Raw genomic sequence first — 23,513 nt, forward strand, 5'->3', positions numbered from 1 at the left:
TGATTTTTTTTCTCAGTCCAGGGATGCATAAAGGCAAATTGTAAAGCCACCAAAGGTGCTGTGGTTGAAATCACCTAATGCAGCACAAGCCAAGAGGCTTATTTTAAGCTTTTCCAGTGGTAACGGATTGGACACCTATTTACACCCGGTTTGATTTTCCGTTGTGTTGATCAATGGAAAGGAAGACAGAGTGTAAAATGGATATCCAAACTCTTATTGCCCAATTTCTACCCAGTAGAAAACTGAAGTTGAACCTGGGGCCTTTCTACAATGTACAGCTCAGTACAACGCCAGACAGTGTCTTTTCCTACTGTGTAATTGAGAAACCCAAATGACAATTCCAATTTTAAAAACATTTTAACATTTCTTTCACATGAAATGCCAACACTTCACCATAATTCACCATGTCACTCTACTAACAGCTGAGACAATTTGTGTAGTTCTTTGATGTGCTCATAGAAAAGAGAACAATTATCTGGACAAGTATTTTATTTTTCTGCTATGCAATGCTGACTAGAACGCCAGTTTCTGAAACTCCTTTGGAAAAACAAATGTTCATTCTCTAAATATGTTGAGCTGCATATATAGTTCACTTCAAACAAAATATTCAATACACAGATAGCTGCTGTCAATGAGAAGGACACACCAAAACAAACAGAAGCAACAATAATTTAGACAGAAAGAAAATAACTTGTTGGGTTCACATGACATTTCCAGTGTTGAATCAGATCACTAACTGAATGGTAGTTACAAGAGTTCATACTTAAACCACAAAGCTGAGTAGATTTGCTATCATGCTGGCTATCAGAGACTAACACACAGTCATTAAAAACAGGAAAGTAAAACAAATGATGCAGCAACTTGGGACAGGTGAGTGGACTTTTAGATTTTCCAGTAACACCATCTGGCCCCCACTGACCACATATTTTCCCAAGTCCATAGTTTCCTACATATGAGGAATGCCTTATCTTTGGTATGGTCACCTTAAAGTAATATGGCTGGAGCAGCAGTAATTACTACTTGCTCCTGGTTTTCCAGTGCAAGATCTGACACTATAAATAAGGGGGAAATGAAAGGTAACCTTCAAGGTAACCATTTTTTTCAAATAGGAATTGGTGGCAGCCAACAATGTTTAACAGGGGCTGACCAATTCCTGGCTCAGGTGCTGAACTCTCATAAAAGAATAAAACCACCTTAAAATTCCCATATAACAAAAATATCCCCTATAAGCTAGAGACATCTTCATGTTTTAAGAAATCTATGTGGAAAAAATAACTGGTAATAAAGACCTCTCCCAACCTTTTCATCTGTTTTAAGATCAAAACATTTTCTCTATTATTCACAGTTCTTTAACTGAGTCACAGAATTATGGAATTGTTACAGTGCAGAAGGATTCATTTGGCCCACCATGTCTCATCAGCTCTCCGAGTGAGCAATTCACTTAGTGCCATTCTTGCGCCTTCTCCCCATAACCCTGCACTTTCTTCCTTTCCAGACAACAGTCTAATTCCTCTTTCAATACTTTGAAAACATTGGGAGAACTTTCAAACATTTTCAAAGGACATATTTTCATGTAACAAATGCAAGAATTGTCTTCTACACATTTCTAACAATTCATATTCTAAAATAATAAGAGTTGAATGCCCTCAGAATTGAGCTGGACAGTGAGCAGTTTACACTCCAACAGATTTGCTGCAATGCTAACTTTTCAATGCATTTCACCATTTTGAACTTAAGTATTATTTTTCAAAACCTTACATAAAGGTTAGACTACCCAGTGGACCTAACTTTTTAATGTGTTGTCACTTATGAGGGAGAATAGGAGGGCACTGACGCTGATTTTCCTCTTCATTCTGCAATTGCAGTTATATCTATTGCTGTCCCATTATTAAGTAGTATTGAAGACTGACCTGCAGTAGTTCGTGACCTGTACTATCCCACAGTCTGAAGAAAAGGTACTGGGAGCAAATTTTCACTGCTAGAGCAAATGTTCCCACGATTTTGGCTTATTTCTTTTCCTATTGCTCATATTTCTTATTGCTTATACTCCACGAAAGTTATGCATATCTATTTAAACTCTGTGTGAGCCATGCCACTATTGATGGCCAAAGACATTGCCACTTCCAGCTCCCTAGTGCTGGAAGGTGCTGCAGAGGTAAAAATCAGCGGCGAAAATGAATACATGGAAACTAAAGCTCAGTAAGTTAATTCTTAGTAGTAAGTAAAATCTACAAAATGACTTTGGGGGAAGCTAGCCTTCGGTAAAATGTAACTATTTAAAAAGCTTTTTTTAACAGGTTTACCAGTAGGAAATCCCGCCTATCTAATCTACTGGTGTTTACCAAAAATATAACTAACATAGGGGAAAAGGATAATACAGTTGGTATATCCTTGGATTTGACAAGGTTCACATCAATAAGATAAAATAAACAAATAAAGCAAAATATAGATAAACAGATAAATTGATTTAAAAAAAGGGAAGGCTGTAAATGGAAACTTCTCAAGCAGCAAAGGAGATTTAAGAAGGGGCAGGCAGTTGACTGAGAAGAGAGGATTGTCACCAATTTACTGATGCCAAAATGATTTATATATTTTTGATAAATGGGCCAATAACACTATTCACACAGTGCTTAGCTGCAGTGAGAATGTTCCCTCAGATCATTCTGTAGATTGTACTTACCAGCTAATAATTATATAACTAAACCTTAATTTCAATTTTATTTCTGGTCTTTAGGTTCTCTATGGGCTACATTAGCAAATGAACAGAATTTAAAAAATCAATAGAGGTTATTTTGTTGCTACAAAATGCATTGATCAGCTTCCATTTCTATTTAGTTCTGGTCACCTAATCAATCATAGGTAAGATATTATTGGCCTTGAAGCTATAAAGCCAAGTAGCGAAGTTGGTTATAAACATCAGTAAATTATAAGGAAAGGTTAATAAAGTTGTCTGAATGGAATGGAATAAAGTTGTTCGGAATGGAAAGTTACCAAATTGGAATGTTGAAAATTATTCAGGGTGAACAAAATTGATCCTGGTAAAGAGTTCTAGTACCAAGATACCTAAGATTATTTTAAAAGTAATGATCAAGCAGGGAAGTCACATAGAACTTGTTTTCCCAGAATATGTAGAGTGTTTATAAAATAAGTTTAAATGGGTAGTATTTAAATTGGTTCAGAATATAGCTAGATCTTTTTCTGAAGAAAGAAGAAAATGAGAGATACGATGAGTGAATGTTGTCTGTAAATTCGATTGAGGTCAAAGGGAATAAGGCTCATTTGCCCTAATTGTCTTTTTTTGCTTCCTAAAAAGACCTTTTTTTCCCAGCATGTTGGGAGCGGAGGTGCCAGCTGTGTTTAAACAAAAATAATTACGAAGAGGCGGGAAAAGGCAACAGGAAGCGTAATGTCATTTTTTAGATATGGATTAACCAGGGCCAATTGAAGTAGTGCAGGAGTACTTGTAGAGGTACCCACTCAGCCACTCAATGGAAGTGATGCAGCAATTTCAGAGGTTTGCAACAAGTGGGTATGAAAGAATCCGAATCTTTTGAAAGTACTTGCAACAGAAGAAACCTAACGAAAATCAAAAACAGAATTCAGCATTCATCATTTCCCAACTGGCTGCTAAAAAGCTCTGGGTGGAATGTTTCAACTAAAAAAAGGATGACTCTATTCACACTTCCCACAGTATCAGAAATTGTTGGTTCTATCTCTCTTTTTTAGCTTCTGTAGTTGGCAAAAGAAAAAAGAGAGGAAAAAAATCAGAATGTCATATGAACCAGGCACCAGAGGTACACAAAGGAATTGAGAAAAAGGCCAGGGCATTCAGAAATGTTTCCAGCATGAATGAGGTCTGAATCCTGATAGATCCCAAATGCTCCAATTCACCTGAGCAATATGTCAGCACCAGGCCAGGAATGTTAACAGCATCCAGTTCTTCCACAAGTTCATCAGTTAGTGTTTCTTACAGCTGCACAATATCATCATTTGGCCAGTCTGAAAATACTGTAACTGTGTATAAGTTATTAATAAACTAGAAACATGAACCACAAAAATACACAGTGTATATTGTCCATTTGTAAGCAAAGTTTTCATGTGCTGATGCAAGTAAGCCCATTCAGTACAGCTGATGATATCAGTTCCATCACTTGCCCATCACAGTGGCTATGGTAGCTGCTGTGAACAGTCCACTGCATGCAGCTTCTCCTTCACATTCCACCGGTCCTTTACTATAAATGTTCAGAATCCAGCTTTTTTGCAGTAATTCCTCTCATTGCTTCATATATCCCACATTCTGTTCTGACACAAAAATAAATCTCTATTTTAATTTGGCTAAAAATAGTCTCGTCTTCTCGTTTCTTCACTGCTGAAAGATGGATTGTATTGTCCAGTGTAGATGCAAGAGTAGCGTGAGCCTGGTAGGCCACTGTAAGGGTGCAAGCCATTCCGATCCACTTCTGAAACTCTCAGGCCAGACTGGGGAAAAAACAAAAAGCGATAAGCACTTCATGGAGGGCATGTGTATTTAACCTTAATTTTCTTAAAGGAACAAGTTTATTAAACAAGATTTAAACTGGCAAAACTTAAACCCGAACAACTGTTCACAGTCTTGTTACTAAGGTCAGCAGAAAATATACTTGTTGTGCCCTAAATTGAGAGCCAGCAGGGTATTCTAGATCCAAAATGGGAAGCCTATATCACTGTGATCCTGTTTGCCCAACAACCTAAAACTGTCCAGAATTTGTTTAAAAATGTAAGAACAGCCCTTTGAACCTGCTCCATGATTCAATATGATCATGACTAATCATTGGTCTCAACCCCACTTTCCTGCCGCTACGCATATCTTTTGATTCTTTGAGAGACCAAAAACATCTGTCTATTCCAGCCTTAAATATACCCAAAGATGGAGTAAAGAATTCCAAAGATTCACAACCCTTTGGGTGAAGAAATTTCTCCTAATCTTAGACCTAAGTGATCAACCTCTTATCCCGAGACTGCACCCTTGTATTCTAAATTCCACAGCCAGGGGACATATCTCTCAAAGTTTACCCTGTCAAGCCCCTTCAGAATCTGTATGTTACAGTGAGATCACCTCTCATTCTACTAAACTCCAAGAGTATAGGCCCAATTTACTCAGCCTCTCACCATAGAACAATCCTTTCAACCCAGGAACCAATTTAGTGAACCTTCATGTACTACCTCCAAGGGAAGTATGTCCTTCCTCAGATATGGAGAGCAACATTGCACACAGTACTCCAAGTGTGGTCTCACCTATACCCTATACAATTGTAGCAGGCCATCCTTATTCTTGTACTCCAATCCTCTTGCAATAAAGGCCAAAATGTCATTTGCCTTCCTAATTGCTTGCTGCACCTGCATGTTAACTTTCTGTGTTCCTTGTATAAGTATAGGCAAGTCCTCTTGAACATCAATATTTATAAGTTTCTCGCCTTTTAAAAAAATCTTGCTTTTCTATTCTTATGACCAAGCTGTATAACCTCACATTTCCCCACATTATACTCCATCTGCCATCTTGTTGGCAATGCTCATTTATTAATCTCAAGCTATTTTGAATCTTCTGCTATAAGACTTGATGTAACTTTATCTTTGACTAAATAAAATGGAAGATTAATCAAAACATCACACTTTAAAGCCTTTAAAGCAATCAGGAAATTCTTGTAAATGTGGGGACCTTACTGCCAGTTAGTTCCAAACTATGCTGTGCCAATTAAACATGTGCTTAGTGAAATGTTGGACATTCAAAAATCAAAAACAGGCCCTGCTAGAAGCACAGGACCCTATGGCAAACAAATTATTTCTGCCTTTGAATGTTCCCAAGATGTGCTCCTGGTGTCATTGCAACCACATTATCAAATATGGCAGGCTGTTCACTTCCAGAGGGAAATTTGTGCGCACTCCTGCTTGGAAGGTTAGGAGACCCAACGAATGCACAAATTTCTAGGCCATGATTTATTAACTGTTAAGCCTGGAAATTACAATGTCCAGTAGTATTATGCACATGTCTATCATGCTTCTATAAACACCTCTGTATAGTTTTAACATGCACATGCACAGAATAAGGTGGAAATCCAGAAGTTGCTGTAAATTATTCTACACTCCTCCAAACAGTGTGCTATTGAGGTCCAACACAGAGTACAATTCCTTAGTAAGCAGCTTAAATGCACAAAAACCTCCACTCTTACACTGCTACTCTCATTGGGAAAACCCTTGAAAAAGCTTTGGTTGTTGAATGAGATGTAATGGGCTTTTAAACAGCATAGTACTTTCATAATTACTGACAATCCACTTCCCCTGAATAATTAACTTTATATTTATGGAATGCCAACTTTTTCCATTATGGTAGAAATGATTCTACATATTTTTAAAATAATACTTTTAAAAAGTTTTTTAATGATATTTTTGCTTAAATTTAAATCCAATCATGTTAATTTGCTTTGCTATCTGAAAATTTAAATTAAACGTGATGGGATTCAGTATTTTAACTTCCTGGTTTGCTGTCTGTGAGAATACCTCAATGTGATTGGTTGCTTACACTGCTTGTTAACATCACTGCTGCTGCTGGATACCAGAAGATCACCTTTACTTGGTGACAGACTTGAATTGCTATCAGGAAAGGGGAAATCAGTGCCACAGAGGTCACTGGATCTTGTGGACAACTTCTTCGAGATAACAGAGAGCTTTGCTGCTGATGGCAAAATCCAACTCATTGCTGATTTTTTTCATGGGGACTTAGATCCATATAAATTTCTATGCATAATGACCTATTGTGCATGTTTTAACGCATTTTTCATGCCAGATTTTATTTTCAAGTCTCAGCTGAATTTTGATAGAAACCCAAGGAGAGAAAGAAAATATTGAATAACTGAAGTTTAATATTTTATTGATGCACATTTTTTCATCCCTAATGTAAACTGGTCCAAAGTTCACATTTTGCTTTGATACTTACTGAATAGTACACATCTGTCATCTGCAACAGGTTTTTTGTGCTTCCATTCTCCTGCATCTCTATTGTTTCCCTTCCCCACTCTACGGATATCCGGGGATTTTTGGGGAACTCGGCATATGGTGATCTCTGAAAATCACCGCTCTTGAAGATTAATTTGCTGATATCATTTTTGTCTTTCCTGAGAGAAAGAGAATTCAGAACAAAAGTTTCAGTAACATGGGTAGCATTCATACAGAGCAAGGTTTTGCAAAATAACAACACTGTTGTCAACAGCATTGTTGTCTTTAGCTATTACAGTGTTTGACTACCACTATGTATTTCCTCAGATCAGTATTCGGAGTCTGAATTTTCAGGTTACTCTCACTATTGCTTTGAACTAATGACATAAACTTTCATTCCTCAGTTCTGATGAAAAGTACGCACCCAACAAGCTGGAAACTTTACACATCTCTGATCTGCCACGTATTTTCTACCTTTTTTGTTTTTACTTAATATAATATTTATTTTAGCTTTTATTTAATATGCTTTTGTTACCTCTACACTTGACTATTTCATCATGCTCCTGGCTGGTCTCCCACATTCCATGCTCCATAAACTTGAAGTCATCCAAAAGTTTGCTGCCTGTGTCTTAACTCACACCAAGCTCTGTGCCTCTATCACCCTATGCTCATTAAACTACATTGGCTCCCAGTCAAGCAACATCTTCATTCAAAATTCTCATGCTTGTTTTCAAATCCCTCCATGGCCTTGCCCTTTCTTATCTCAATAAACTCTTCCAGCCCCACAACCCTGCAAGATATCTGCACTCATCTAATTATAGCTTCTTGAGCATCCCTGATTTTAATCGCTCCATCATTGGCTTCTGTGCCTTAAGTTCTGGAATACACTCCTTATATCTCTCCTCCTCTCTACCTCGCTTTCCTCCGTTAAGACACTCCCTAAAACCTACATCTTTAACCAAGCTTTTGGTCATCTGACCTAATTTCTCCAAATGTAGCTCCATATGATATTTTGCTTTATAATACTCCCGTGAAGTGCCTTGGGACATTTTATTATATTCAAGGTGTAATATAAATACAACCTGTTGTTGTTGAAGTTGTTGTATAAGCTTCATGTTCAACATTAGCAACTGGTTGCAAAATATTTGCTTGTAAAATCTAAATTTTTTAAATGATCTAATAAGCTAATCACCTAATGGCCATGTTTACTAACCACACACTTGTATAATAATCAAAATGCCCAGACACTGGGGGCTTCAATGTGCCAGTAAAACCAGGTGAAGTACAGTGCAGAAACCATTACTACTTTGTAAAACTCATGATACAGTCTTTGAAAGTTTCATCTATTACTGCCATTAGGCACTTACCGACTGGGCACTTTACAGCCTTCCGGACTGAATATTGAATTCAACAACTTTAGATCTTAAACTCCCTCCCCCATCCCCACCCCCTTTCCGTTTCTTCCCCCTCCCTTTTGTTTTTTCCAATAATTTATATAGATTTTTTTTTTCCCACCTATTTCCATTATTTTTAAATCTATACCTGTAATACCCTGTCAATCTTTCCACCCCACCCCCACTAGAGCTGTACCTTGAGTGTCCTGCCATCCATTCTTAATTAGCACTTTTCTTAGATAATATCACCACCTTCAACACCTCTTTGTTCCTTTTGTCTGTGACATCTTTTGATTATCTGCTCCTATCACTGCTTGCTTGTCCCTACAACCACCCCCACCCCCCCACCCAACTTCTCTCCCCACCGCCCCCCCCCCCCACCCCACCCCCCACCTTAAACCAGCTTATATTTCACCCCTCTCCTAACTTTACTCAGTTCTGCTGAAGGGTCATGAGGACTCGAAACGTCAACTCTTTTCTTCTCCGCCGATGCTGCCAAACCTGCTGAGTTTTTGTTTTGGATTTCCAGCATCCGCAGTAGTTTTTTGTTTTTATTACTGCCATTAACTATGTTTATCTGTTTGCTGTTTTATAAGGAAGTACCAGTTTATTTGACTGCCCGTATTGATGATTCACAGGTAGTTTGGGAACAAGAGTACAACTTTTTGTTTATCTCTTATGTACAAACCCTTAAACAGTACAACTGTTCAGACTGCCTCATTCTTTCAAGGTCCCTGCCTGGGTAATCCCCATGAGCAAGTGGTGCAATTTATTTGTTACTGGAAGTTTCTTTAGATTGGCAGCTGCTTGACTCCTTATCTTATTTTTGCAACAGACCTTCCAGAATATTTCAAGGTCAGAATGCGAAGAAGATGCAACTGGGTTTCTCTCACATTTTGTACACTTTCTATCAGTTGTCATTTGTAGCCCTTTTACACCGTGACCACGTTACACAGATCCTTGCACTGGACAAAGTTAAACTTCAGCACTGCGAATCAGTGTGCTAAAGGATTTATAATACCATCCGAAGTAGTTCCAGCTCTGAAGTTGAATCCACAGTAGAAACTCTTCAGAATAAGTTATTTTTTCCTTTCATATGATCCCACTAAACTCATTTCTACAGCCACTTCTTTTAACAGTCTCTCATTATATGAGCCAAAGCTATGTGGAAACGTTTGGTCCCATCATGTCATAGGTCAGTGGTTCTCAAAGGCCTGAATTGCACCTTGGTGGGCTGGCGCAATCAGCGGGCCCGCGACCGGTTAGGAAATGGGGCGCCACCCGCAATCAGCCCCCGAGCCTGATTTCACACTGGCCAAATAAGGCTCGCCCAATGGTTGGGAAAGGGCGAGCAGGGGTAGGGGCCTGACAGCCGCCGGGTCCAATGGTGACACGCGGCCGGTTTCAAAATGGCACAGGCAGCACCTTGAAGGCTGCCAGGGAAGAACATATCTTCTGCATTGTGAACACTGACGTTATGGCAACGTGTGGCTGGAGACGCCTGGCGGGAGGGCAGGTTAGGTGGGCACTTAGCACCTCCCTTCCTCCGGTTTTCGGATGAGTGCCTCGGGGTCCTCCTGGAGGAGGTGGCTGCCAGGAAGGGCACCCTTGTCCCCAGAGATGGAAGGAGGAGGCCACTGCAGCTAACAAAAAGAGCTTGGGAGGAGGTGGCAGCGCAGGTCAGCAGCCACGATGTTGTGCGGCACACATGGGTGCAGTACCGCAAGAGGTTTAACGACCTCCTGTGCTCAGGATGGGTGAGTACTGTGTTGGCATGGATCAGTGTGTTGAAGTGTTAGGTCTGGCCATCCACCTGTGGAGGTCAGAGGTGCTAGAGTCTGAGTGCCAACTGTCAATGATGCCAGAGCTAGCCAAGGGGGTGAGCCCTGGCTGCATGGGCTGAGTGCCTTGCGGCTTGAGGGTCACGACTCGGATGTGCCCTGCAAGGTGGTCCTCAGGTGGGGTTTGCCAGGCTGCAATGGCACTGCCGGTACAGAGTGGGCTAACCGATGCTCCTCTGTCCCTACAGGAGAAAACAACCCATAACATTGAGAGGTTGCGGACAGGCAGAGGCCCCCCAAACCTCCTAATCCTAACCAGATTCGAGCAGGACACGTGGGAGCTGGAGAGGAGCCACACACCTCGGTCAACCGACCGCGGAGCGGTAGGGGGTGTCAGACGAAGGTAAGAATACTGAGCACAGAGGGGAGAGTTTCGGATGGTGCAAACATTCTTGTGTAGTTTCATCGTTGATGGGAGCCTCAAAACTGGATTCCCCATTGATCATTGAAAGACGATGGCACTATGTTGCAGATCTCCATTGTCTCACCAGAGTGCCTGGCATGCACAGTGACAGTGTGATGACTTAAACTAATGACATGTTGTTGTTCTCCCTTAGAATCGCCAGCACGCACTTGTTCACAGGACCCTGAAGAGCCCCCCCTGTTGGCAGAGGACCAACAGGCTTCACATGCACGTGCGTCAACAACCGCTCTCTGAACCAGGCACCAGCGCAAATACCAGCATCTCGATGGGCATTAGATCCTCGGCTAGAATATCGGAATGCAGCGGTGAGGGCACTTCACAGTCGCTTCAGGAGCGGGTGGAGGCACACAGTGCCCAGGGCGCCAGCAGTCGGAGGACTGCTGGGGACCAGGACGATTCTCAGTCGAAGGCAGATGATGAGCCTCTGGAGTCATCCATTAGGTGGCAGATGCTGGGTATCCAGCAGGATGTGCAGGAGGATCTGGTGGAGATTCATGAGGGTCTGCGTGCCATGGTCTCTGTTGTGAGGAATACATGTGGAGCATAAGCACTGTGTTGACCCTCATGGCCGAGCGCACTGCCTCCTCCATTCAGAGCAGCAAGTCTCATGGAGAGGCAGCTCCAGACAGAATCAGAGGTTCCTGGGGTTGCACTCGGACCTGCAAGCCCTCACACAGGCAATGACCTCAAGTGGTCAGTGCCAGTGTGGGAGATGGATGAGGCACCCAGTATCTCAGCTAGGTGTCCATCCATCAATGGTGAGCAGGGAGGCCCACAGCTATCCCACATTGGCGCACGAGCAGCTTGTCATCTTTGCGGACTCCTCTCAGGGCGCTCTGGGTGATGGCAGCAGTTCCTCCACCCCTCTGCCAGTAACCATGGCATCTGATGACGCTGCAAAGACTGGGGAGATGCCAGTCGTGGCAATGGCCGCTCCCTCCCAGGACAGGCTCCACGGGCCAGAGCACGACCGCCAAGGTCATCAAGGCCAACAAGACACCAGAGTCAGCAGGCTGTCTCCAATGCCGGTGCCAGCGATGGTGGTGGTGGTCGGGGTGGGGGGGGCTGCGGGGTACCAAGGCTTCCGTGGTGTAATGTTTTGCTCATGTTTTCTGGTCTGGAATTAAGAATGTGATGTTAATTTTTGTGGATTGTGGATTGTCAACATAAGATAAATTATGTTTTTGTCCTAATGGTCTGAGTATGCTTCACCTTTGTATTTTTTTGGTACAGAGTATGCCAGTCTGTAATGCTGGACGTAAGTGGCTCTAAACTTTATTGCACAGGCACTGAGTGGACTTTGGGTACAAATGAAAAGGTAATTTCAGACATCTGGGATGGAGGTGGCAGTAGCCCTGGCATGAGGTGGAAGCAGTTATCTGGCAGCCTAGCTGAAGGAGCGTTGGATCAAGGCATCCCTGGTGCCCCTGCCTCCCTGAAGGGTACAGATGTCTGCCTCCACACCATCAACATTCTCCTCACCGTGCTCCTCTTCTGACTCACTATTGGATTCATCCTCTGTGGCCTGTGGAGCTGCGACAAGGTCCCTGGAAAGAACCAGAGGCATAGAAGTTGAGGGCCACTATGACCTTCAGAGCCACTGGCATGGGGTATCCACCCACACAGTTGCAGGTGATCTCAGATCCAATCATCTGACAAATTGAGGTCACTGTCTCCCTTGAGGGGCGGAGCCGCCTTCAGCATTGCACCTCGGACATATTGAGATAGCTGCATCACTGCCTGTAAACCCTGGCAGTGGAATAGTGGCATCTTCTGCGCCCCTTCTGCTTTGGACTACTTGCTGGCCCTGCGCCCCTTGTGTCGGGGCCTTTCCTCCCACAGGTCCTTCCCCGGAAGCTGCATTGGGACACCTGGCCTCCTCTCCCTTCTGCCCCTCTCTTCCTCCTCAGAGGAGGTGCCACCAGCGGAGACCACAATCCCCATTACCATGGTAACAGAAGGCTGTCTGATACCTGATAGGGTCCACACAGTCAAAATCCCCCAGGAGCCTTGGAGACACCAATGAGTCCTGAAATGAAGCCTAGAAATGCTAAAGAATGAAGCTCAGAGTGGAGATGAAGCTGCCAAGTTCAAATAAGCAACCAGCAGCAAACTACTTCCTAAACTCCTCACCACTCACACTGGCAATGCTGCTGACCCTTTTTATCCCGCCCTTGGATGAGGATTTGCAAAATGTGGGCTGCCCGCCTGCCCGTGCGTCGAGCGCAAAACTGCGCAATGTAAAACAGGGCTCAAATGGGTTTTTACTGGCCTTAAGTGGGCCCTTAATTTATGGCGGGCGTGGCTCCGACTCACGCGTGCACCCGCCGACCTGAAGATTGCGCGTGTGCGGGATGACGTCAGGAAGTTTGCGCTGTTTTACGCCGATTGGGTCGGGCATGTGCCCGACAGCAAAGCATAAAATTCTGCCCAAAGTGTGGTCTGCAGGCCAGTGGTGGTCCACAGGCTTATCAAGAATACAAGTCACTGAGGTGCAACACGATGTGGGAGGTCATACGAGAGAACAGACCAGAGTCCTCATCACCACAACTCTTGTGATCTCACGGAACCGGACCGGCTCCAGTGTGCACAGCAAGAGTCATCATAAGCAGAAACAACAATAATGTATTTTTATAAACAAGATTTATGTTTCTGTTGATTTTGTTTGGTTAATATATCTGTAAGATAAGTATTAGTTTCTCAGAAGGAGGTTATTATGATATTTTATTAGAATGTTTCAAATAAACATGTTCTCTTGCAGTATATTCATGTTTATAATATGAAACTTTGTTTCTGGTATGAATAAAGAATTTACTTCTGATAGTTAATTTTAAAAAATGAACGCACATAGGTTTATTAAATCCACTAGCGAAAAGGCAGCAAAATAATTATAGTTTCCCGAAGCTCCCATTAATTCTGATGAGTTACTCTGTGTTGGCGAGTGAAATATGGGTGAGGTAGGGTTGGTCGGTGATCCATGGAATCTTTTGCCTCACCTAAGTAGTCCATGGATGAAAAAGTTTGAGAGCAATAGAAATCACAGCTTATATTATAAAAATTAAGGTCTATTTAGGGCTATGTTCAAGGCTGATGTATAAACGGAAAGTTCACATGGATGTGTAAGCAGCATAATCATTGCTTTTATGATTCAATGTATTATTTGGATATTCAAAGCATGTTATAACCGTATTTCAAATTCCACATAACTCTATACAAATATTGCACAAGTCCCCCTAAATGTATATTGGATAAGACTGCCATGTCGACAAGTTGTGATGGAAACAATTGGGTGGTGCAAAGGTTGAGTCCTCGTACCTACCTGCAACATGTGATAGTTAATGCAACGCCCAAGATAAGCAGCAATCCTCCACCAGCTGCAGCAATCACCACAGTGATGAGCTTGTAAGCTAAAAATAAGGGAGAAGAAGGTTTTCTTTCAAATAAAGGCAAGAGAAAATGGCATTTTTATTTTGCTATCTCACAATGTTCCTCTATGCACTGAGTTCAAGAGCAGTAACGTCTACAGTTCACAAATGTGTCTAATCTTCTTTATAGATGATTTTCTGAAACAGAACTCACTTATATATTAGGTTTGAACATGTCGAATTTGGCTTTCGCTACTGAAATCAGTAGTGTTGGCTTTTCTCATTTTTCTTTGTCGCTGAAGTGAAGACCTGTTTTGACCAACCGAAGCTAAACACCTCACATGCTCATCCCTAATCCGGAGCAGAGCAGTTAAAACCATCATGTGCAAAATGAAAGATATTAGAGTTGACAATTCAATGCTCAAAACTACTAGCATGATGCTCAATGGCACACAGCAGACTTGAGTAGTTAATGGGCAGTGAGGCCTTGTCATGAAAATGTAATAATTTTTATATTATTGTGATTTATTGTAAATAGTTAATAGTGGAGGTTTGGAGTAGTTTCTGTTTGTGTGTGTGTGTGTATGTGTGCAGTTGTGTGTGGGGGTGGTTTTAATTGAATTGCAGACAGCTAGTCTGAAGCTTTTGAGCTATCAAAAGAGAAGCTAGGTTTGAAATGCTAAATTCGTAAACATGGCTGAAGTTTTAGGATGTGAGGTGTGAGGAACATTTGCATTTTGAGATAAACCATAGTTTGAATTTCAAAGAGATGATGGGATGTTACACCTAGCCATAAGAAGTTAAGCCAAACAATGTGTTTATTTTTCCCAAAGATTACTGATAATATGATTACTGTGAAAGGTTTATTTTATGGGAAAAGTAAAGTTGCAAAGGCATATTGGGACAATGGGATTGACATTAAAAAGGAGAAATCTATATAAAGAAGATGAGGCTCTGTGTAAGGAGGAAGGCATTCTAAAATCTGACAAGTATGAAAAGCCTCCAGCCTCTATGTACCAAGCTGCTGTCTACAGGAACCAAAGCTACGAAAACTCACTGTGAATATCACTGTCCAAGGTATTGTGTGCTTTGCCTGGGTCTCTTGAAATTTATTTGTTTTTATTGGTGCCTTAACGGAGTTGTAACTGGGAGTCAGATTAATTAGGGGAGCTAGGAGTTACCATAGTAATAATTTGTAGACCTATGTATGTGCTTAAAATCTTCTCTTCTATTAATAAATGTTTAATTTAGTTTTGTAAAAGACCTCTAAGACTCAGTGTACTTATTACTACTGAATTCAAAGCACACATGTCAAAATAAAAATACAAATTGCAAAACAGTTGTGGCAGCTGTTTCAAGTTTCCCTCTGAGATCTAAGCAGTTCAGCATTTACTATCCACTGTGCCATAACAGGCTTGCTGTGTATATTAATACATTAGGGCATTGCCTGTTGTGCTGAGGTCCTAGGCACTTAAGGCTCACTTAGACCCCACAAAATTTATTAATGGGGTGCTGGCTCCATAATACTTCCTCAATAGCATTACTGTTCTTCATCACCCACATCAAAAGAATGCTGGATAGTAATCATTTTTTCTTAATCGGGTAAGCTTGGTAGTTGCAGCTATATTTTGATATAGGGATTATTTTTTCTGGTTCTTTACTGTGTTTTTTGCTTCCACAACTGAAGGCAGCATGTCTTTTTAAAATTGCACCCCACTTCCCATTTTGGTACTTCCCTGCTAAACTCCAACTGTACTTAGTCTAAATAGTATCTATGGGTGCTCTGCTCTGCAACCTTCTTTATCTGCAAATTCTAGAGGAAGAACATGCAAACATATGAATCAGGAGCAGGAGTATGCCATTCAGCCTCTCAAGCTTGCTCTATCATTTAAAAATCTGATATTTGGTGAAATACAAGGCAGACATGTTTATACCTTAAGTATTTAAGAAGTCATATTTAAAGGGAAATTAATTTATACAAAACATATGCCAAAACATATTTAAATTATTCCTTTACATTTCTGAAGACAAAGCAATTCTGTAGAAACAGTGCCAGAACCCAACAGTGATCCTTGCATAAAAATGCCGACACCTATAACTTTATGTAAAAACTGTGAATTTGCCTCCCTCCTGTGGTCAAAGCAGTGAGCTACATCATGACAGGCTGAAACTCTTTGGGACTGGAAATCTGCAGGTGTGCATCCCAGGGTTAGTGATTTCCATCTGTCGTGAAGCTATTAATGCATATAACGTTATTGGAAATTATTTTTTTTATAAATAGGGGGTTAATCTGTATTTGTGTCTTAATTGGATTAAAACCAGCTAGTCTGGGTGCTTTGATGTATGCTAGTTTTGAGATGTAAGAGAAGTGAAGTGCATTTGCATTTTGTTGAATAGAGCATTCAAGAAGGGGAGTGAAATCTGGCACCTAGCTAGCAGAGACCAAGCAATGTTTATATTACTAATAAAATTGGTACTATGAAAGGGGTTTTATTGTTAGAAGAGGTGGAGTTCAAAGGGGCTGGTGACACAATTAGAATTTACATTCAATGAGATATGCTAGGTATAACAGATAGCAGTATCATGTGTACAGGGCAGAGGCAATGTAAGACCAAAGCCTGTAAGCCTTCCACTGTGTCTGCAAAGGAACCAAAGTGAAAGGAACCTCATGTTGAATTTGTAAGGTGAAAATGCTTTGCCTGGTGTCTGCTTAAAACCTATGGGTTGCTGTTGCCTTAGTGGAGATTAGTCTGGGAATTTGTTAAAAGTTATGATAGTAGTAATTTGTAGCCATGTGTTTATGTTTAATGTGTTGTAACTTAATAAAATGTTTCATTTGGTTTAATATAAAAACCTCTTGAGAATTGGTGGTCTGATTCCTGAATTTAGGGCTGCATCTCAAACGTACCACTTAAAAATATGGGTTATGATAATTGTTTAAAGTTTCCCTCTGGGATTTTAAATAACTCAACTTTACCAACTGCTGTGTCATAACACATCAGGGACCCCACCAGAGCTGTGCTCTCTACAACCAGTGAAAACTACAGACACCTAGTGGAGGCCCCAAAAGATAAGTATAAAACCTTTTTTTGTGGGGCGGTACTCTTCTGGATACCACAAGGAAAGATGGGACCTGTACAACTATCAGCAACCCTTTCACACCACTGGAACATCCAAATCCACCTCGGGCATTATCTGAGTGTCTGACCAACCTTTCAAAGTGTGTTTTTTTTTAACCTATGGGATATGGGCATCGCTGGCTAGGCCAGCATTTATTGCCCCTCCATAATTACCCTTGAGAAGGTGGTGGTGAGCTGCCTTCCTGAACCACTGTAGTCCCTGTGGTGTAGGTACATCCACAGTGCTGTTAGGAAGGGGGTTCCAGGATTTTGACCCAGTGACACTGAAGGAATGGCGATATATTTCCAAGTCAGGATGGTGAGTGGCTTATATGAGGAACTTCCAGGTGGTGGTGTTCCCATCTATCTGCTGCCCTTGTCCTTCTAGATGGCAGCACCATGGGTTTGGAAGGTGCTGCCTAAAGAGACTTGGTGAGTTCCTGCAGTGCATCTTATAGATGGTACACGCTGCTACCACTGTGTGTTGGTGGTGCAGGGAGTCAATATTCGTGGATGTGGTGCCAATCAAGTGGACTGATTTGACCTGGATGGTGTTGGGCTTCTTGACTGTTGTTGAAGTTGCACTCATCCAGGCAAGTGGAGAGTATTCCATCACAATCCTGACTTGTGCCATGTAGATAGTGGACAGGCTTTGGGGAGTCAGGTGGTGAGTTACTCGCTGCAGGATCCCTAGCCACTGACCTGTTCTTGTAGCCACAGTATTTATATGGCTAGTCCAGTTCAGTTTCTGGTCAATGGTAATCCCCAGGATGTTGATAGTGAGGGATTCAACGATGGTAATGCCACTGAACATCAAGGAGTGGTGGTTAGATTCTCTCTTGTTGGAGATGGTCATTGCCTGGCACTTGTGTGGCGCAAATGTGCCAAAGGTTAGAAGTGGGGATGTTAGTTCATTATTGCACAGTGTTCAGTACTAACAGCTCCAATAAAACTCAAGAAGCCTGATACCATCCAGGACAAAGCAGCCCACTTGATCAGCACCCCATCCACCACCTTAAACATTCAGAGGCATCAGTGTGTACCATCTACAAGATGAAAGGCAGCAACTCGCCCAGGCTCTGTCAATAGCACCTTCCAATCTTGCGACCTCTGCTATTAAGGCAGGTAGATGGTAAATGCCAAGCTGCCCAAATCCCAGGGGGAAACTTCAAACAGCTGCCACAACTATTTGCAACACAAATTTGCAATTTGTACGTATTATTTGTACTTATTATATGAAAATGATTATATCTTCCTGACACTATCACCTAGAAGGACAAGTGCAACAGGTGCATGGGAACATCATTGCCTGCAAGTTCTCCTCAAAGTCACACACCATCCTACTGGAACAATATCACCATTCCTTCACTGTAACTGGGTCACAATCCTGGGACATATCCCTAATAGCGGAATGGTGCACCTACACCAGATGGATTGCAGTGGTTTGAGAATGTGGCTCACCAGTGCCTTCTCAAGGGCAGTTAGAGATGAGTAACAAATGCTGGCTTTGCCAGCAATGCTCACATTCCATAAAAGAAAAGAATCTTGCCCAAGATTCCAATGAAGAGCTATGGAAGTCAATCCATATCTCATTTATGGTGTCAACCAGAATGCTCAACACGTTATCTTTTGAGAGTATCACATTAGCATTGACAATTCATATAACTAAGTTGTGTCCCATGGCTCCTCATTATGTGCGTTCATATATTATGAATGAGCTGGCTAAGGCACACATGCTATTGTTCTCAATTTTTGATTCCATCACCACTCACCAGAAAACATAAGCCCAAGTGCAATCCATTAGTTCTATTTGTGAACTGTATTATGATCCAGTGAGGGGAACTGTAAACCAAAATATTCAAATTTACTGAATATTTGATTTCACATTGTATAAAACATAAAGTAAAACTGTAAACTTACGATTTTTGCAGTTGAATCCACCAAATCCAAACATACAACTGTTAAATAAAACAAAGAGAAATCAATAAGTTTTTTCACATGTTAATGATTTCTTACATTTGCGATCAAGGTAAGAATTATTTTACAGTCTACTTACGGTGCACAGGTTCCATTCTCTAACTTGTAACCATCGTCACATGCTGCAGCAAGATGAAAGCAAAGAAATTACTATAAGCTACTACCAAAACATTAAAACAATTTCTATGTGTTGTCATTCTGTAAAATCATTTTGTAAAAGACTCAAAGCGATGCCATTTTCTTCCCAGAAACAATTGTAAAAATGCATGGTAACTAGGGTTCTAATATACTTCTCTTTCTCACAATTGGTCACCAAAAGCAAGCAGTACTACTGGGGTTTGAGAAAATTGGTGAAACGGCAGAGGAAGTGACAAAGATGATCAACGATGGAAGGGCAGTGGATGTTATCTACATGAATTTCAGTAAGGCCTTTGACAAGGTCCCTCATGGCAGACTGGTACAGAAGGTAAAGTCGCATGGGATCAGAGGTGAGCTGGCAAGATGGATACAAAATTGGCTTGGTCATAGAAGACAGAGGGTAGTAGTGGAGCATGCTTTTCTGAATGGAGAGCTGTGGCTAGTGGTGTTCCACAGGGATCAGTGCTGGGACCTTTGCTGTTTGTAGTATACGTAAATGATTTGGAAGAAAATGTAACTGGGCTAATTAGTAAGTTTGCAGACGACACTAAGGTTGAAGGAGTTGCAGATAATGAAGAGGATTGTCAAAGGATACAACGGAATATAGATCGGTTGGAGACTTGGGCGGAGAAATGGCAGATGGGAGTTTAATCCGGACAAATGCGAGGTAATGCATTTTGGAAGGTCTAATACAGGTAGGAATTATACAGTAAATGGCAGAACCCTTAAGTGCATCGATGGGCAGAGGGATTTGGATGTACAGGTCCACAGGTCACTGAAAGTGGCAACGCAGGTGGATAAGGTAGTCAGGAAGGCACATGGCATGCTTGCCTTCATTGGCAGGGGTATTGAGTATAAAAGCTGGGAAGTCATGCTGCAGCTGTATAGAACCTTGGTTAGGCCACACTCGGAATATTGTGTGCAATTCTGGTCGCCATATTACCAGAAGGATATGGAGGCGTTGGAGACGATGCAGAGGAGGTTTACCAGGATGCTGCCTGGTCTGGAGGTTATTAGCTATGAGGAGAGGTTGGAGAAACTCGGATTGTTCTCACTAGAGCGACAGAGATTGAGGGGCGACTTGATAAAAGTTTACAAAATTATAAGTGGCATGGTCAGAGTAGATAGTCAGAAGCTTTTTCTCAGGATGGAAGAGTCAATTACTAGGAGACATAGATTTAAGGTGAGAGGAGAAAACTTTAGAGGAGATGTGCGGGACAAGTTTTTTATGCAGAGGGTAGTGAGTGTCTGGAAATCGCTGCCAGAGGAGGTGGTAGAAGCAAATACGATAGTGGTGTTTAAGAGGCAGCTTGACAAATACATGAATAGGATGGGAATAGAAGGATATGGACCCCGGAAGTGCAAAATATTTTAGTTTGACGGGCAATATGATCGGCGCAGGCTTGGAGGGCCGAAGGGCCTGTTCCTGTGCTGTACTTTTCTTTGTTCTTTGTTCTTTATGACTCACTAATCAATTTTACCTCTTTGGCAGTTGCAATAGGATCAATTAGAAATTGATTATTAATTCACCTGCGATCTCAAAACATCAGAGCTCCTGTTTGTTCCGTTTATATATTTAATGCTTTCTACATTACTGAATATATTTTCCTTCACCTTTACAGCCCTTTCTCACTGGTTACCAAAGGAATGGGGCAGGAAGCCAGCCTTTAGGACTTTTTAGCTTTTGAACCAGCTGCTAGGCGCTATAGGGGATGGCCTTTGACTTCCTCCCTTTCCCCATGAGGGCACAACTCTAATACTATTGTTCTCAATTTTTGATTCCATCACCACTCACCAGAAAACATAAGCCCAAGTGCAATCCATCAGCTCTATTTGTGAACTGTATTATGATCCCGTGGGGGAACTGTAAACCAAAATTTACCGAACAACCCCCAAATGAAGAAATTACCACCAAGAAATCACTTTTTGTCACTTTTACTTTAACACAAATCAGAACCAATGCAAATTAAATGTGAATGAACAGACAAATGATACTTCAGATATAAAGTAAATTTCATTTTAAATGGTTGATACAACAAAGTTACGTCTTACACAACCACAAACATTCGCATCACTCCCCACAGACACTATATAGCTACAGTGTTCCACAACATGCTGTTCTTTATTCATGCAGGGTAGGTCAGGAGCTCTATCCTACAGCAATTTTCATGGGTGCGATTATCATCAACAAGGAACCCTCTTTCCCTCAGGTCGCATGAACCTCGATGGCGTAGCTTTCCAGAGTTCCTTTTCAGCTGACTAATCAACAACATCTGGTTCACAATCTGGTCCTCTGACACAAATTCTCAGTTTTTTCACACACCTGAGCTCTTCGCATAGCTTTTAGGATTCAGCCCCTTTTAGCTTGCTCATACATCACTTCCCCAAGAGCTTCTGGGATTCGATTTTTCTTCTTACTGCCAAACAGAAAACTGACCTTTTTGTAGAGAGCTTTGCTGGCTTCACCTCACATGAATTCTGTGTTCCCCTTCTTATCTCTGTCTGCTTTCTCTTTGTGTCTGCATCTGTGAACTGATTGCCTTCTGCCTTCAACTCTCCTATGTCTCTGCCAGCCACTTAGCTTTCATATCTTAACTTCCTTTTTTTTTGGTACTGCTTCCAGGTCAAGAGTTGCCAGGTCACACAGACCAGTATTTCTTATTATTCAAGAAAATTACAATTTATCCCTTTACAACTGATGCTCTTAAATACCCTTCTCAAACATTCTTAAAAGCAATTACAGATTCCACAGATATTTTAAAGAAATTACAAATTTTCCTTACTGTACTGCTTCTGGGCCAAAGTTAAGTCAGTATACGGATACCAGCCTCAACGAATACTCCAACTTGCCTGTCTGGATCTGGACAATTCTTCCAAACTCATACATAGAGCTGCTAGATGGAGAGTTTTGTAGCAGCATTACATCTTAGGAAGTAGGTAAAGCCAGCAATCCTATTCTCATTCCATAAAGATACCTCTCCTGTCCATGGGCCAAAAGGCATCATTGACTGTGGTCATGGGGAAATGGTTGTAGATTATAAATAGTTCAATTGTTAGCACAACGCACCTCTACATGAATGATCCATGGCATTGTATTTGAAGTAACCATCTTTACACTGGCAGACTGCAATCCCATTATAATCGTTACATTCAGCAGTTGCATTGTCACATTCAGGCACTTTCAAGTTACATAACTTTTCAGCTGTGAATGAAAACAAGTGTTTATTTAGCAAAATATTTAAGAGGGTATAACTTATTTATTAACTCATAGTTAACTGCAGTCTCCAAAATCTACTTTTCAATTTTAATGAATTAAATTTGTTAATTCCAAATCCCAGCCATCAATCACCGCTCGAATATTGGGACCATCATAAATTCAACCAATCCATTAATATCAAAAATGCTATTTAATGCAAATAACATTTAATGTAATATAGTAATAGCTAACAGTATTAAAATTATTATTTAGTGTACACATATGAATGATTAGAAGCGAATAGAGATATATGCAATATTAATTCTTTGAGGTTCAAAAACAGGGTGACATCTTACATTGCAACAATAACAGATTTGAATAACGCTCCTGGGTACTCCAAGGCTATACCTCAGTTATTACCACTTGTGGAATAGTTATATTCTTCATTTTTCGTTGTGTAAATTATGAACACATCAAAAAGATGGAAAATGGTGCATTACACTGAGAGTTAACATTATTTCTTGTGGGGCTTGATGGATAGGAATTCTAAATTGTAATTTGTGGGAGAGGGGTGAAGCATTGTTGTCTTAGTATCTTTGAAAGAGAATTTACTTTTGTTTAACAGAGGACATTAAACAGGGCAGAGATATCAGACTGAGTTTGGAATAGGTTTGGGTAAACTTTTACCCTTTCAGCCTGTCAGTGAGGCATATCCTGGATGAGGGCCTGTGATGTACAATCACAGATGCCAGTCCAAAGTGTATTTAATAAGTGGCATCATTCATACTGTATGGTATAATTTTCCATCTTTTGGCGCTAAGTTCTCAACATCACAGTTAAAGAAACCAAAAGGACTGCTGGGGCAGAGTTTCCAGGTCGCCGGGCGAGTGGGTGTGATCAGCGGGCCCGGGATCGGCTGGGAAACGGGCTGCTGCCCACGATCGGCCCAAGGCCGCGATTAAGGCCTGCCCAGCGTGAAACGTGGCTCCCCAGTGGTCAAGAAGGGGTGGGAGAGGATGGGGGCCTGTTGGCTGCCGGGTCTAATGGCAACCTGGCGGCCGGTTTAAAAATGCTACAGGCAGCCCCTTCA

The 23,513-nt window shown here is 41.4% G+C and overlaps 1 protein-coding gene across 1 annotated transcript in view; it reads right to left on the reverse strand.

Annotated features, from left to right (window-relative positions):
- Positions 1-471: 471 nt before the first annotated feature.
- Positions 472-23,513, reverse strand: part of heg1 (heart development protein with EGF-like domains 1) — a 118,472-nt gene continuing 95,430 nt past the window's right edge. The window contains exons 8-13 of the mRNA XM_078551304.1: positions 22,295-22,429; positions 19,169-19,211; positions 19,033-19,070; positions 13,948-14,035; positions 6,971-7,148; positions 472-4,479 (exon numbers count right to left, since the gene is read on the reverse strand). Of these exons, the coding sequence (XP_078407430.1) occupies positions 4,336-4,479; positions 6,971-7,148; positions 13,948-14,035; positions 19,033-19,070; positions 19,169-19,211; positions 22,295-22,429 (626 nt within the window). The 3' untranslated portion in view covers positions 472-4,335. The remainder of the gene's footprint in view (positions 4,480-6,970; positions 7,149-13,947; positions 14,036-19,032; positions 19,071-19,168; positions 19,212-22,294; positions 22,430-23,513) is intronic.

This window comes from Cetorhinus maximus, chromosome 11, assembly GCF_964194155.1.
Source record: "Cetorhinus maximus chromosome 11, sCetMax3.hap1.1, whole genome shotgun sequence".
NCBI classification, from domain to species: domain Eukaryota; kingdom Metazoa; phylum Chordata; class Chondrichthyes; order Lamniformes; family Cetorhinidae; genus Cetorhinus; species Cetorhinus maximus.